At 33.1% G+C, this 17,840-nt stretch overlaps 1 protein-coding gene across 1 annotated transcript in view; it reads left to right on the top strand.

The window, feature by feature from the left end:
* The window catches only part of Robo2 (roundabout guidance receptor 2), a 510,793-nt gene that overhangs the window by 363,666 nt on the left and 129,287 nt on the right, over positions 1-17,840 (top strand). Inside the window, exon 5 of the mRNA XM_077795545.1 lies at positions 14,249-14,376. Coding sequence (XP_077651671.1) covers positions 14,249-14,376 — 128 coding nt within the window. The remainder of the gene's footprint in view (positions 1-14,248; positions 14,377-17,840) is intronic.

The following is a 17,840-nucleotide window of genomic DNA, read 5'->3' as shown; positions in this document are numbered from 1 at the left end:
AGCAAAGAAACAAGACCCAGTATTACAATAATATAATTAATGTGTTGATATATCTTTGCTAGTATTAAGGAGATATAATTGTCAAAGATAACAGATAGGAGGAGAAATACCTTCAAAGTCACTACTACTCACTGCAGCAAGCCAATTATTGGGTAAATCTGTTTTAGTTGTTACATAGTATTAATTCATTGGAGCTTTGTTTCAAAAAAAATCGTATTAGGAGATGAGACCTTGGCATTGGGATACAGTGTACATTTGCCAAAAAGTTAAAATGTGACAAAACCTTCTGACGAAATGATTCCTTATATAGATCTATGGGTCAGCATCATGACACAAGATCTCACTGTGGAAATTTTGCTAATTTTTCTTATCTATATAATGTTATAATTACAAAAAAATAATGTAACATCATTAAACTCATTAAATGCTATACATTTCTAAATGTAGGCATTTGGAGTACATTTAAAATACCCAGTTGGGTATTTTCTGTCACTGAAATTCATATGACAAAAGGCACTTGTAAAAAAAATATGTTTGATGGCAATCATAAACATTCCAACCAGGAATGCATATTAAATTCATTAATCTACATTTTATAGCGCTTTGTCCAAATATTTATACCACAGATAACAAAAACAAAAATGTAAATCAGGACTGCTATCTTTATTTATTTGAGAGATTTTAAAAGGAAAAAAGAAATTGTTTTTGTCTTCTTTATGAGCATAATTTATGATAAAATGTCAATTTTCTCAAAAGAATAATAAAAAATATCCAATGTAGGTTAATAATGTATTATATTTCAAGAATCGTTTAAGAAGTAAGAAACACATTCATCAAAGATTAGAAATATGTTGATATTTCAGCAAATAAGAGATGAGTCAGTTCTCAAGGTTAGTGGTAGGGCATGTGAGGTATTACAAAATAAGATAAACCACATAAAACTATGGCATGCAAGATTCTGGGGAGTTTCACCTAAAACAAAGGTATTTTATTCCTGTGTAACTCCAGAGGTGGGTCTGAAAGAGAGAGTAGATTTTGTAAGTGAAGTGCCAAAGACTATTTCTGGAGACAGAAGAATGATGAAAAAGCTTTGGAAAGTGTGGGCCAACAGCTTGTGGCTCACTTTGCCTGAAGAACAAAGGAGCAGCACATAAGGCCAAAAACGGAGAAGAGGTTCTATTTTGAAACCCCCAAATCCAAGGGAAGCACTTAGGACAAACATATTAAATGGGGGATTATCAAAGCATGTTGAGGTGGAAGGCATCTGTCTGTACACCTTGAAAACTGTTTTTTTTTTTTTTTTTACATTTCTTTGTAGGGTAGTAGTTTGGAGAAAATTTGTATATAGGCATTCCTGGTAGGAAATTATTGGAAAGGTAGTGACACTGTCTTGAGGTATTTTCTGTGAGTACACAAACTTGGATATTAATGCACACAAATCCAAAGGGGGGAAAAATTTCAATTGGACATTAGGGTTCATGGGAAATAGAAGTTAAAAGTAAAACTGAAGTTAATAATTTGGGTGCCTGAGTGAAAGATATTATGCTTAGTAAATAGAGAAGTCAGATATATTGCTTAGTCTAATCAATTTTAATCATATAGTGATAGTTTATAAACTGAAAGATACAATTGATTGAGATCCAAAAACTTTTTCTCTCAGTTAAAGAGGTTAAAGAATGACCAAATCATCAATGACGTGCAGGCTGTGGTAAGTTGATTTCTAATTCTAGAAATGTTAAAATGTAAAAAATGTAATCTTAAAATTTATCAACTATGAGAGTGACAGCTAATGTTTATGAGTAAGCTTACATGCAGTTAACTCATTTGATCTCCATCTTTGCCTCATGGAGTAGGAGTTATTACCATCTGGATTTTACAGACAGAGAATCTGGGGGACAATTTTAAGTGGTGAAGATTTGAATACAAACACCACATATTCAAGCCCACTTTCCTAGGGAGTATACTTACCAATTTATACCTAATGGAATGTGTATTCTTAAAATTAATAACAAAACTATAATTTTTAAGGACACAGATTTTGTGCTAGGTGGATACATAGTTTATAATTAATGTTTCCAGCAGTCTTGAAGTATGAATCAATTCCCACATTTTTTTTTATTTTTTATTTTTGTTACCAGAGATTGATCCCAGGAGTGCTTAACCACTGAGCTACATCCCCAACACTTTTTTTTTTTTTATTTTGAGACAGGGTCTTGCTAAGCTGCTGAGGGTCTGGCTAAATTGCTGAGGATGTCCTTAAACTTGCAGCCTCCTGAATTTCTAGGATTACAGGCATGTGCCTGTCAGGCTTGAATCCTCTCTTTTTGCAGCGGAAGAAACTGAAATTTAGAGACCATGCTCAAGGTGTACAGACTCATGTAAGGGAAAACTTAAAACCTCTAGTCTATCTCTCTGTTAAAAGCTTGTGCTCATTTCCCACTTGGGTTCTGGAAAGCCCTTCATTCCATGTTTTATTAAAAGGTTGCTGCTTTTTTAATCTATTGGTTTGTATTCCCATATTATTAAGAAAAAACAGTGTTGAGCTCATCATTATTTCAATTGTCTATTTTTCTACCCTCTTAACACCCTTTGTGTATTGATCTTCATACTAAATATTTAGCACTATGTCTGACACATGGTATTCATTAGTTAGCCATTTACATAGAGTGGTTTATCTACTGAGGGAAATTTTGCTTTTCTTATTCCCCAAGAGACATTTGACAACATCTGGAGACAAGTTTGATTGGTTCCTTGCATCTAGTGGGTAGGAACAAAACTGGTGCTAAATATCCTACTATGCACAGGACAACCCCCACAGCAAGGACAATCTGTCCTCAAATGTGCCAGGGTTGAGAAACCCTGAGGATCAGGGCATTACTTAACTGTCATCTTACATCTTGTGTTTTTATTTTTAATGTTAAGATAAAATAATAAAATATATTTCCAAGGAATGCATTTTCATGATAGTAGTCTTTCCTTATTGCTTCTAATATGAAGGTTATACAAAAGTGAGATGGATAATGTAATGATTGGATTAGACACAAAAATTTCATCATTTAACAGAAAAAACAGGCCCTTTGGTTCACTAATGACCTGAGAAGAATGTACACTTTTGCATATTTTCTAGAATATATAAGGCAAGTGATTTTTCTTTGTATGTCTTGCTCATTAAATAATTGCTGAATTGTTGAAACCAGTTAAGAATACCTCAATTAGGTAAGTTTTTAAACCTTCATTTTCAAGTAGATCTACCAACCCATGAGATCTGTGTCACATTTAATGATCAGAAGTGCCCCTAGGAAACAGGGCTAAATTTCTAAATGGCACCATAATCACATTTCATACAGAAGTTTATGTTGGCAGAGAGGAGAGAGCCTTTTCAATCTTCTAGAGCATAACCTAGTCTAAATCTCCCTCTGATAATATGGAACCCTCACATAGCTCAGCAAATGCTGAGTTTGAACACTAGTGAAGGAGGCTTCTTGGAATTTGTCCAACAAAGGCAGAAAGGCCACCTGCACATTCCAAAACCCAATTTACCCCAAACTTGTAATCCCTGATTGCACATGTTCATTCCCACCACAGGAAGTATATGGGGTCTGTCTATGGAAAAACTTCTGGTCTAGGCTGTGAGCTCTGTGGATTCCTGTAGACTTAATCCCTAAAGCCCTTTTCTAATAGGACTTGTAGTTAATTTCTAGCTGAACTGTGAGACACAGTCACTTTTTGCAATCTGATATTGCAATTTCTAGTCTTATTGTAAAACCAAATTATCTTTAAAGAAATTAAGCCAATAAGATAATTATTCCTAAATGGGATGAAAATGGAACCTGCTTCCTGACTTTATTTGTTCCAACTTGCTCTTCTTAAGTGTGATATATTTGCATTTTTTCACCATATTTGTAACAGCCTTGTGAAGTAGGGACTATTAATTATCCCATAATTAAGTTAAGGAGGAAGAAATTCTAGATTCCATTTGTAAATTGAATGATCTGAGATTCAATGGAATCAGACTGTGTTTTGTTTTACTTTGTTACTTTATTGATTTTTAAGAGAATGAGTTTTTTATTGAGTTACTATTCTGTGAAGGTCTGTAAGTGAGAGGTCTCTTCTCTTCCTTTGTCTTCCACCCTTAGGCCAGAAGTCCAATTAGGGAAAAGTGAGATTTTATTTAAGGAATAAGGGATAAATATCTGAGAACACAGAGGATAAAGAAGAGTTTTGTTTTGTTTTTTGGCAATCAGGGAACAGGTGTTTATTTGTGGAGGTATTCAGAAAAATTTTGTAAGAGGTTAAATTAGATGAGATGAATCACATTGCATAGGATGTGAGAAATAAGCGAATAAGGTGACAGTAAATGGGAACCTATATAGTAACAAAGGACAACAGGATGTGATCTTTACAAATTTGCCTCAAATTTACCAAGAAAACGTGTCTCTGGAGGAGCCCTCCGTGTCTGCTATAAGATTAGAAGATGGGGTTACTCAGAAGATAGCTACAGCCTGCACTGTTTAAAATGCTAAGAAATTTGGGTTTAGGGTAAGCAGGGTGCAGTGACCCAGTTGTGAATTTGTTCAACTGTTCAAGCTCCAGAGGGAGGCTCCAGTGCTCAGGGGTCAGGACCCAGCATGGCTGACAGTGGTTCAAGGTCTGGTCCGTTTGGCCTAAGTATTTGTTAGCAGAAATCTATACTTTGTTAAGTCAACTATTGTTATCCTATTATGGATATTTTTAAATGTCTTTTAAAATTTGTTTTCATTTAGCTTTTTCATTGGAAAATGCCTTGTTTCTTTCAGCTGTGCTAAAGGGAAAGTACTAATATGACTCACCCTCCTCCTCAGTAATGTGGTCTCTTCAAAAGGTTCAAGAGAAGCATTAATATTTTCAGATTGAGGCTGACCATAACTGGAACTTCAGAAACTGTGGATGAGGAAGTATTACTGTTCAGGGGTTTCACACCTGTGGGCTAGTCTGATAGGGAGGGAGTCCCCTGGACACTAGAGTAGACAAGGGTAGCATTATAGAAACTCACAAGAGGTGAAAGTATTGTTTGGCTAATTCAGATGGGAAAGAATGCTATGATATTTTTAATTCCTTGGGCTTTCTGTATAGTTTCCAGAAGAGAAAAGCAAGTTCACTTAGGGATGACCTTGCCTCTTACAATTCCCTGCAAGTCTAGTCTTCATTTTCCTCCCAATGAATATAAAGGCAATTATCATTTTTTTAAAAATTGAGGATATATATACTTATACTTCTCTTAGATGTCTTATCTAGAAATTGCCTGAGACCTGATTCCCAAATGAATAGGTGAATATTTGCTCACCCAAACTGTAGACATTAGCCTTCACTGTAACTGTAGATAGAAAGAGAAAAGGCAACCAGGGTTTGCTATGAAGTATAGAAAACTACTCAGGTTTTGGCCAGCATACGAAAGGGCTATTGTGCTCATTTTGAAGTCTCATGCCTCAGATGTGTTTTAAGAACTTGTCTTTAGGGTACACTTTAAATATTAAAGATTAGAAAAATATCATATAGGATTTAGGTAGCTATAAGTACTCTTACACAAATTTAATAACAGATTAAAATGTTGTCTCCGAAGGTTTTTGTAAAAAAAAAAAATCATGAACAGATTGTTTTAGGAAAATTAAGTAACCTTTTCTATTTGGTGCTTTTAAGAGTAAAAGTGACACAATATTTAACTTTCTCCAGGAATATTTGAATATTTGTATTTTGTAGATGAAGCCATGATTAAAAATTTAAGTTATTAAAATGGTCCTTTTTAACAATTGAAAAACACTATTACCAAGTTCTAAATGACTGTATCTAAAGATCCGTAACACGGCACAGTGGAATTTTGCTCATTAGTGTGTTTTAATAATCAATGAATGATTCCATAAGCTGAATAAGTGAGATATATAGATATCAATATCTATATCTATATCTATCTATCTATCAAACAATACTTGTGTTGAAAGAAAAGCAATAGACTTTGCAACATTTTTATATGAAGCTCTATAATGAAATTATCCTTGAAATTGTGGAATTATGGGAGACCTATTATTAGACTTTTGTTTCCTGAAAGAGTATGAAAGGTCTAGGATGATCTTTTGTTGTTTGGATTCAGTAGAAGTATTTTGAAAATTGAAAACAAACCTTTGGATCTCCCCAAATGTAAAGAAACATTTACTTGCATAGACATTAAATGTTTCCTTATTCAATTCATACTTTTTACTATTGGCCAACTTAATGTTTAATAAAGCAGATGCATAATAAAATTTTTAAGTGCTAATGCAAAACATTTGCTCAGGAATTCGAGCCAGGAATCTTATAATAAGAAGTAGTAGACGCTTTCAAAAACTAAAAAGGTTGAGAAAATAAATTTCCTTCCATGGAAAACAAAGGTGCTTTTGAAAAGAGAATTGCCATCTAGGAGATTTTATAGAGTCCTCATGTAATTCAAACAAGATGATTAGGTGCACAGGTTTGGACTGAGTATGGCAAAAGTCCAGTTAGTAATAGAAAATTTAGTTTGTATTCCTTCTTTTTTTTTTCTCTCCTTACCAAATTCTGCTCCCATTGTGGAAAGCTTGGGAGTACCTAATTATCTGAATTATATTTATAAAAGCAAGAAAGTCATGAGAAGTTTGTACCCTCCAGGCTTAACATAGCTTGGGAATTTCAAAGTATGAGTAATGAATAAAATGTGGTTATGTTATAAAATTTTGCCCATTTTGGGGGTCTTTCTTGATATTTTCATAGCAAATTTATATTTATAGAAATTATTCCCCCCCCTAGTATGCAAACAATTTTCTTTACGAAAAAGAAATAAAAGAGTTTCTTTTGTTTAAATTATTTAAAGTTGGAAATGATTTTATAATGAAGCGCTTTGTTTCTTGAAACAATGAATACTAATATTTCTCTTTGGAGGCACTTTTAGATTTATTCATCAAATATAAGATCACACACAAAACAGAAACTTGCATACAAACTGTTGTTTTAAGTATTAAAATAGATTTACTTTGTTTTGTTTATTATTTAGCTGAACAGATGGTAATGATTTTGACACAATTCGATTTCCTTTTCTTTCTGTTCTTTTTTTTAACTGGGGAAATAAAAACCCACATAAAAACAGAGCTTCTTTCCCCACTTTGTCACAGCTGGTTACCAATCAATCTCAATTCACGGTACAGTGATGATAGCACATGTTGTCCAGGGGCCAAATCTGATTGGGTTGCATTTTTCAGCAGTGTTTCATATCAGAAAAAATAAGGTATCTCTATGGTGTAGACTGTCAACACATGATTGTACAACTGTCATTAATCAAACCTGGCAACAATGACTGCATTTATAGAAGTCCACGACTGGCAGATTTCACAATGAAAATTACCCCATTTCTAGTAGAATTGCCTCATCAGAAATGTTTTTTTTTTCATCTGCTTCTTTTTTTCTTGTTTTTAATTAAAGTCAGCATAGCTTCCTACATGTTGATCACATACAAATTTAAACCATGCCATAATGTAGCTGTATTAAACCAGAGTCTGCTTTTGTTACTTCAAATCTATTCTGGACTGTTTAAAGGCAGCCAAAAGCAATGGAGAGCAAAATTTAAGTGCCTCTGATTAATACTTGTGTTAAATAAATAAATAATGTTAAATAAATAAATCATATTAAGACTCATGTTAAGGCATGTACAGATTAGTAAAAATATTTGTCAACCTCCTAGGGTTACCGTTTATTTTAGAATAATATTGAGAGAAATGTTGGTAAAGAGTTTCTGGAGCTTCAGAAACCCTGAACACAAAGTCACCAGTACATATGGACACACTTATCCAATCCACACCCACAGAGTAATATATATATATATATATATATATATATATTCATATGTATATATGTATGTGTGTGTGTGTGTGTGTGTGTGTGTGTGTGTGTATATATATATATATATATATATATATATATATATATGTATATATATAACAGTATGACTTTCTTTTGTAAAGTTATTTGTTATTATGGAATCATGTTGTTGTTTACTGTAAAGATCTCTCTAAATGGAAGGGGAATTATTACCTATAACTTTTCATATCCCTCTGTCAATATTTTCTTTCAGGGCAATAATGAATATCTTTCCAATTACCCAAAGTAATGATATAAAGCACAAATGAGATTACAATTAAGCACGTACCAATTTACCCAGAGTGAAATAAGGGAAATAAATCTACATTTATTTGACTTGGACCTGAGGAAATATTTGAGACCTGATTGCTTGTCAAATATGTAATTTTAGGTAGCAGCTTTTTTTTTTTTTTCCTCAGGGATAACCCAACCCAATTAGAGAAAGAGGAGAAGAGTAATAGATACTCGTGTGAGATTTTTCTTCTAAATTTAACTGCCTCCATGTGTGGGCTTGGGAAAGAAACTTTGTCATGTTTTGCCTTGATGCCTAAATGTGAAATTAGTTAATTAGCCACATATTTCCTTTGTAAGTTTTGAAATGAAGACATATTTCTTTAAAACCAGTCCTCATATTCCTTAAGCTTTTGCAGATAAGCAGTATATGATCACCGCTGTGAGACTCTCAGGGCTCATGATGGCACTGTGATGTGTTTGAGTCTACTGGGTTTGTTGTGGGTATTGTCAGGGTTGAGACTGGAGACTGGCACAGTGGTTCAAGTGTGTGAAAAGCAGCAACAAGTAGTGTTGCCAGTCATAGGTTGTACAATTGTACTAAAGTTGTATAAAACTGAGAAAGCAGAATTATCTTTCACTTTAGAGTAAGAAACACCTGGATCTAAAAATTCAAATTTGCATGTGAAAATGTCAGATTTTTCAATGGTATCTAAATTTTACTTGGCCAAAACACACACCCAAAATAAATTTGTATTTTTGTAAATTATAAAACAGAATATAAGGAAATCAAACTAATTTTTAAAATAATAGGTGTGGTGGACAGATAGTACTTTACATCTCTGATGAAATGATGATTGGGTTATCCTGATGATAAAAAAGATTGAGTGATGAAAATGTATAGGGAAAAAAATTCCATGAATTTACAGCAGTAATAGAAAGACATAGTGGCATCTGACTGGGTGTCAAACAAGGGAAAAAAAGAGCCATGTGGTTATAAACAGGTTATAAACATGAAGTTGAAGAGGTGGACAAGAACCTGTTTAAAGCCTTAAAGACCATAAATAAATAGGTTTTATTATAAGTGACAAATGAAAAGTTGCAGAGACATCACAGATGTAGATTTGTCAGTTAATGAATTTGTGTTGATGCTCTTAATTCACCAAAAAATGCTCAGATTACATAATTGCTCTTATAGCATATGGGTCATTGTTAGGAATACTTGACCTACAGTTAAGATAATTCACAAGGAACCTAAATTTTAAAAGGTGGTCTTGCACATGAGAGTGCACTGTTCTTTTGGCACAAGTGTAATATGAATAGTAGAAACTTTTGAAAGAAATGTTTTCTGTTATCATGTACAGAAGATTATCTAATATTTCCAAATGTTCAAAGATGGAATAGGCCATTCAGCATACAAATAAGCTGGAACACTGGTTGATTGATGGCATGTTGAAGATAGGATTAAAATGTTGATGGATGGTTACAGAAGGTAAAATTTAATGTCTCTTTGAAGAGTTAATCACTTTATACATACTCAAAGTATGTCAATATAAATTCATAATGCTGATTATGGTTGCAATGTTTTCTCCTACAAAGATCCGGTGAGAAAAGGTAATTTAAGGGAAGCTACTAGAGACTAACATTGATCAAATTATGGTATGTACACGTATACATATGGCACATAAAAAAGTTACAAGAATAAAAGATTCTGAACCTCCCAAAGTTGGAGAGTTTTCAAAGTTTGTTTCTGTCTTCTGCTTTAAATTGCAACAATCCTGTGTAACAGGACTAGTGTATTGTAGCAGTTATTTGTAATTGGGGAAAGACAGGACATATGTGCACACCAGACCTTGTAGCTGGGGAAATGTGCACTAATTGGTAATTATCCTCTGGCCTAGACCTGTGAAGGCAGACACCATCCTTATGACTGAAGATCTTTTCACTAGGCTCTACAGTCTATGAAGGCAGGTACTCCAACTTCTGATGCAATGTCTTGAGTGTAGGCTATGTGATTTGTTTATTGCTTAAGTAAAATATTTAAGTCTTCATTATAACCTTCTCAAATTCTTATGATCATCATGGGGAAATTAAAATGAGATAATTGTGAATGAGCATCTATTAATTCCTGTGAATTACACCAGGCATTATGATGTGGAAGATCATTTAAAATCATAACACAAGCCAGGCACAATGGTACATGCCTAGAATCTCAGAATCTCAGTGACTCAGAAGACTGAGGCCAGCTTAGACAACTTAGTGAGATCCTGTCGAAAGAAAGAAAGAGAGAGAGAGAGAGAGAGAGAGAGAGAGAGAGAGAGAGAGAGAGAGAGAGAGAGAAAGAAAGAAAGAAAGAAAGAAAGAAAGAAAGAAAGAAAGAAAGAGGAGAAATAAAAAGGGCTGGGAATATAGTTCAGTGGTAAAGTACCACTGGTTCATTGTAGTACCATAAACAAACAAATAAATAATTACTCCCAAACTTCTTTCAACTCCAAAATCTTCCTGTCTTTCAGGAATGGTTTTCATACGTGGGTGCAAAAGTTCTCTTCATCTGTAAATTTTATAACAAATATCTTCATACTACCAGATCCTCCTCCTCCTCCTCCTCCTCCTCCTCCTCCTCCTCCTCTTCCTCCTCCTCCTCCTTCTTTACAATCTGTGTCTGAAAACCTGTTCTCCAATATTAGAATATTTGCCTATAAAAACACAATATCTTTGAAATATAGATTTTTTATTAGCTAAGATTAATATGTTGTATTCATCCCAAGCAATATTTTATTTTTAATATTTCTCAAGGGGAATTGTTATTGTAGCAGAGAATACACAGTAACTTGTGTCTCTGATCATAATACATTTCATAAAGAAATAAAAACTAACTTTAAAATAAGAAATTCAGTGTTTGTATTCTTATTCTTGTTTTCATCCTCCTTAAAACAATTTTAAAAATCTCAGCCTGGCATGATAGAACACAGGTGAAATCCCAGCAACTCAGAAACCTAAGGCAGGGGGATTGCAAATTTGAGGAGCACTTTCTGCAATTTAGCAAGGCTGTAAGCAACTTGGCAAGATTCTGTCTCAAAATAAAAAATGGTGGGGGGTGGGGGGAGTTTGGAATGTGACTCAGTGGTTAAGAGTCCCTGGGTTCAATCTCTGGTACCAGAAAAAAAAGGGGGGGGGGTTAATATCTCAGAAAGTCAGATTACAGAGTTATTTTAGGTTTCAGTGTATTTTCTATATTTTGAAGGTAGCCTTTTTCTTAGTAAGCCAAGAGATTCCAAGTTGTATTTATCTTTCATGCTGTACCTGTGTAGTGAATTTCTCTCATATGAAATAAAATTTTGTCAAAACTATAACTAAATATTTTTTGAATGTGATATTATACTTTTAGTTATGTCTTAACATGTCTTCTATATGTATTTATAAATTAAATGATGACTTTAAGAAATATTTATGTAGTGCATACTTCAGAGAGCTAAATGTATTTAACCTGCTTTAAATGTATACATGTATCAAAACCTCACATGGTAACATAGTAAATATTTTATGCTTTTCTAGAGAAGTTAAAAGACATAAAAAATTAAAAATCCACAGGGAACAGGTACACATGGAATGGGAATAATGGAATGCTCAGAGTCAGGGTTGGAATTCTGCCTTTTCTCTCTAGTAACCAAAGGACATTAAACAAGTCATTTAACTGAACTATCAATTTCCTCATCAATGAAATGAGGACTCCAGGTTCAGAAGATTGCTTTGAGAGTACTCTGAACAATGTGTATCTTTTTATACTGTGAAGCAATAATACAATTGTTTTTTTCAAGAAGATAATGTGCAAGTATCTTGTATTAACTTAGAATTGTGATTCCACATGCTTTTTGATCTAGAAAAAACCTTACAGATCATCACATTGACCCCCTCTCTTTTAAAACTTTTTGAGAAAACTCAGCTATAGAACAGCAAAGAGACTTCCTGAAAAACACACTAACAACCAATTGCAAAACTATAGTCAGGAATGCAGGTGTTTTTGTTTTTATGTGAATGGGAAATGCCTGCAAAATACATTGTTTTTATTCATTGTTTAAATATTGAAACATGTCATGCAGAACATTGGATAATTGTAGGAGGATTGTTTTTCCTGGACATTTTATCACCAACAAATTTTCTGAAGCCATCATCAAAATCATTGTTGTTATATTTTTATTGACAAAATTAATCAGAAAAGGTTTCTCTGTATTATGTCTCTTTTATGTATCTGAGGTTAGTATTTGTCCTGAACTACAAACATAGAACATACAAAAGCCCTAATAGGAAAGTATGGCAAATTACCAGCCTTGAAGTCATTCATAGTTAGTTGGACTTTAAATTAGCAGGAAGCAAGGAAGGTCTTTACTATGTTTTCAATTGGTATTTCTTGATCTCTGGATAGGTGTACTAACCACCTGACATAAAGTGTGAATTCACTGTTCCAGTTTGAAGTACTTTATATTTCATACACCATTTAAAGCCCTTACTCATTGAGACAGATATTAGTGCGATTTAGTTAATGAGGATATTGTGACCCAGAGATTTTAGTATTTTGTCCACTATGACAACCATAGAAAAAGGCCAAGTCCATGATTAAAATCTGGCATTTTGCTACTTAGTCTGTGGTCTCAATCCCTTGGTCATGCTACTGGATGTTAAATATCAATGCAATGTTTGGGAGTATGGACATCATACTGAGTGAAACAGACAAGGTCTCTGCCTTGATCATAATGGACAACAATAACAGTGTACATGCAGAATCATTCATGTATCAATGAGTTTCAAAGAATGACTGATTGTAATTTCCTGGTATTCCTATATAACACTTTAAATAAGACCGCACATGAGTCTTTTCTAACGACTTGTGACATAGTAAATAAACAAAACTGTAAGGCAAAATATGCAGAGAAGACTAAACACCATAATTAAAGAATAGAGTAGCATGAGTAGTTAGGTTTATTTGGCATAAATGGTACGTAGATGTTGCATTTTGTCATGCCAAAGTCAATAAAATAGAGCTATTATTAGTGTTTATTTTAACCTCTAATAAAGTTAAGCTGTTGTTCTCTTAGCTAAAGGTAGAAGTTCAATATATCCCATTATGGTAGCTTTAAATGCTAGCCTAAAATATTTTGCTTTTTTCCTAAAAACAATAAAATATCACAGCTAGTTTCTAGCAGACAGAATCAATTAAAATAATATTTTGGAAACATGAATCCAATTGTGGAATGTATGAGAAAGAGAGACAATGTGACTTAGCAGAAGCTACTGCAAAATTATGAGTTGAAAAAAATAGTGAAAATCATGAGTAAACATCAGATATGAAAAGAGTAGAAAGCGAATGGCTTTGTTACATTGTTTATGCAATTTAAATTTTTTAGAATTTAAGAAGTGTGTGTTTTATGCAACTTGCCTCACACAAATTCATGTTAAAATTTTAAAATTTTTGAACCAATCTGTTAGTGTACAGATTTTAAAAATGGAAACCAGACAATGAATGCATATGATTGAGCTGAGGATGTACGTTTCTAAAAACCATTTCAAGTCTTAATATTTTAACAGTTCCTGTGGTTAACTTAAAAGAAATTATGACCCCTCTTCATTTTTAAAAGTAATACCCATTTTTTTTCAATTTACCAACAAGCTAGTGTCATGCTCTGCCTAAAAAATAGATTAGATAATTGAATACAATGTTACTTACAAAATAATAAAATATAACTGACCGAGAAACTGAAATTTGTACAATTTTCCTTTCTAGTGAAGAACTACCAAAGAAAGGTGCCTTTGAGAGTTTTAAAGTAGCAAGAGTTACACACAAGCATAAATGTTGTATATACATATGTATTGTACATATATGTACATAAGTTATAAACATTAAAACATAAATGACTGATAAGCAGCTAGAGATCAGGTGTGAAATTAATGATCATTTTAGTAAAACCATAATGTGAATGATTGTACTTTTATGACTAAATAATAAGTGTGTGTTTGGCTTTAGGTACAATATAGCATAAAAAGAAAAAAATGAAGATGAATACTTAATGTTGTTTTCTATCAACCAGTGCTATTTAATAAGGCCAGCTCCTATTTCACACAGGTATGACATCAAAGATGATTACACTCTGAGAATTAAGAAGGCCTTGAGTACAGATGAAGGTACCTATATGTGTATTGCTGAGAATCGGGTGGGAAAAGTGGAAGCCTCCGCTACCCTCACTGTCCGAGGTAAGAGACTTAAGGTGTCAGATATAACTGAATCGGAAGACTAATATTTTATTTTTGGTAAGTGAACTCACAAGCAAAATGATAAATTCTACTTTTATTATTACATTAGATGTCTACATTGCATGCCCTCTCTATCATTAATTGAAATAAAATTATTTCTAAATTTGGGTGCAAATAATGATCATCTAAAGGCATTCATTTTTATTTAATAAAATAGAACATGGATGAAAGTTGACAGTTTTTGGCCTAAAAGTTAATCTTAGAAAGGATATAAACCAGTCATTTGGTCTCAACTACTTATGCTTTTAAATGGCATCTGTTTCAAAAGTACTCCTGTTTTCTGTTCACCAGTTTGTCACTTTATACTAGTAGAATATTGTTTAGAAATTCTTTTTTATTTTAGCATTCAAAAAAGCAATCTGAATAAAAAACTAATCATACTTCCAAAGGTGAACAAAGGGTAATGGAAAAGCTCCAGCTTCCTGATAATCTGATTTAGAGAGTGATATGTGAAATTCATTGGCTTAAGTAATTGCAGTAGTTGCTCTTTTTCATTTATAAGCATTGCACACTTTCTTAATCATGGAATAATGTTCATTTGCACACTTTCTTAATCATGAAATAATGTTCATTTATAGATTTACTGGAATTGCTTACACTTGAAGGAAAGCATTACTAAGCCCACAGCAAATTATAATGAATAAACTGGCTTCCTGGTGGAGCAAGTTGTCCCAAGAGGTAAAATATGTCCCAGGTACTAAGTGAAGTCTTGACAGTGAACACTTAGCTTCTCCAAACAGACATTATCACCACACTGTTCACTTTCATAGGGATCTAAACACACGGAAAAGCTCTTCTGTTCATTCTCAAACCTTTCTTTCACACTACTTGTGCCTCCTCCTCTCATCCTTCCTTCCTCCTCTTCTCATTTTTTTTCCTGTTGGCTGCAAGTGTTCATTCACACCTGTCAGATTCCTCTCAACCTATTTAGTTGTACTTCTACCCATATGCAGCTTTGCCCTCAGAAATTTTTGTAAGATGAGCAGAAGGGTTTGGAGGAGTTTGGAGGTATAACAAATGCATCAGAGATACTGAGGTTGCTCCTCCATCTTGTAAGAAAAAAGATTTTTGCCAAACCTGCAATGTAAGCTTCAAATCACACAAAACTCATTTGACTCCAGTTGTCTCCTGGGAGACAGGCATTCTGCATACCTTGAAAATACAGTGCTTTTGCACGTCTCAATTGCTCCATTCCTTTTTCACTTGATCCAGTGCTTTCTCCTGCACACAATCTAGTGTTTTCTTAGATGAAAAACACATTTAGACAAAATCAATAAAGCTACTTAAAAATATTTTCACTTCTTACAGGTAATAGATCATAAAGGACTGTGATCATATATGAATCAAATTATACACTCATTATATCTGATCAAAATCTAATAAATCATGCAAAAAAAATGAAAACTCTTTATTTAACCTACACACTCTGTAGATGATTTTATATATGATTGTTTTTAAATAGGAAGCTGTTCACAAAAAACAAAATTTATCTTCGCAAAAACAAATTATCTCCAAAGTTTGTGTTTGTGTGTGTGTGTTTCTGAAGTGAATGGGGAAAAAAATAAACAACCCACTAGAAATGTTCTATTCAAAAAATATTTGCTGACTAAACAAGTGGTGTGAAAATGTAAGGAGTTGTTTGTTTGTAAAAGCAGCAGGGTTCCTTTTATAGTTCAATGCTTGGATGAATGAGACATGAAGTGTTCTGTTTGCTTAAAGGTCTTTCTCACCTAATTGTTTTTATAATTTGTTGAAGTTTCAGGTTTAACATTTTATTTAACAAAGCATGCTCCACATGCATGGATGTCTGAAACTAACTTACAAGTAGAAAGCATTGTTTAGTTCTAAAATGTTTTTTTTTTTTTTTAAATCAGAAACCCTTAAATAGTTTCTCCTCTAATCTGGAGCTTGTAGATGAATTAGAATGTTTGTTGTGTGTGTATGAATTTATTGCTCATCTAAAACTGAAACCTCAAAATCACGTTAAAGGAAAAACAACTCTCCATAATACAATGTAATGTAGAGTAAAATATTATTTAACAACATTTTTACCATTAGGAAAAGCAGTTGGGATTTCTCAAGCTAAGAGGTTAATAAGGAAAAAAATTGTCTACAACATTTTTTTTCCTGTGCTTTTTCTATGCACATAAATGAGATGTTCAACCTTTCTCCAGATTGTTTTATTAAAACAGGGTCAACTGACCCAAGAGGCCATGTCCATTTAATGCAGGGACACAGTTTAGTTTAATTTGCTGATTTTGAAAACATCCACCTGCTGATTTTTTTCACATGAATAATTTTCTATGCAATAAAGAAGTTTTATTATGATGTTTCTACTAAAATTGTATCATTATGTTCATTTTAGCCAACTGGTGAATATTTAAGGCAGTTTTACAATCAATATCTGAAACAGATCTCTTCAGTTGTTTTTCATTTCAGAAACATGACAAAAATAAAGTGGAGTAAAATGGAGATTACCATCAAAATAACTCCCTTTGCTGACTTGGCAAATGTAAAATTAGTAAGAAACAAAGTTAGTCAACAACATATCGCCTAGCATATACAGTCTAATCAAATATCTCATTATCTAGGAGCATTTTTTAAAATGGCTTAAAAATGACTTCATACAAACTGCATATTTGGAAACATAATTTTCCTCTATTTTTCAATTGCTTCATTGGCTTTGCATAAATAAAGATCTCGTTGTAAAAAATTACATTTCCTCTAAGGCAATGAAGCCTTAAGTTTTTTGGAGTTATTCTAGACTTCAGTGAAAAAGAGATGTGTTTTATTTATTTGAACATGATTTTTTTTTATCATGGTTTCTTCTTTTTCTCTCTTTAATATTATAGATTCAAAATACCGTTTCAGGGCTAGGGTTGTGGGTCAGTGGTAGAGTGCTTGTCTCACATATGTGGGGCACTGAATTTGATCCTCTGCCCTGCATAAGTAAATAAAACAAAGGTATTGTGTCCATCTGCAACTAAAAATTAAAAAAAAAAAAGATCTTCAAAAAAAATACCTTTTCATTCCTTAAAGAAACATATCTGAAATCCAGCTTGAGGTGGCAATTAAAATAGTAAATTGAAAGAAAGTTCCTTTTCTACTAGACATTGACAAAATTAGGAGAAATATCATCAGTTAGAATGAAGCATGACTTTATATTAGTCTGTTGTCTTACTCTGGATATTTTTGTGTTCTGCTCCATACCCCCTTACAAAGAAAAAGAAAAAGAAAAAGAAAAAGAAAAAGGAAAAATACTTCAGGGTAACTTCAGTTTTTCTTTTCATGTAGCAAACTGACCTTATGCTATGAGACCTAAGAGTTTGTCTAAGCCAGAATGTTAACACTGCTACTACTGTCAGCTTATTTTTCTTTCTGTTGCCTCTCATGAATACCATTTC

This window comes from Urocitellus parryii, chromosome 2 (genome assembly GCF_045843805.1).
Source record: "Urocitellus parryii isolate mUroPar1 chromosome 2, mUroPar1.hap1, whole genome shotgun sequence".
NCBI lineage: Eukaryota > Metazoa > Chordata > Mammalia > Rodentia > Sciuridae > Urocitellus > Urocitellus parryii.
This window is presented reverse-complemented; position numbering and strand designations above follow the sequence as displayed.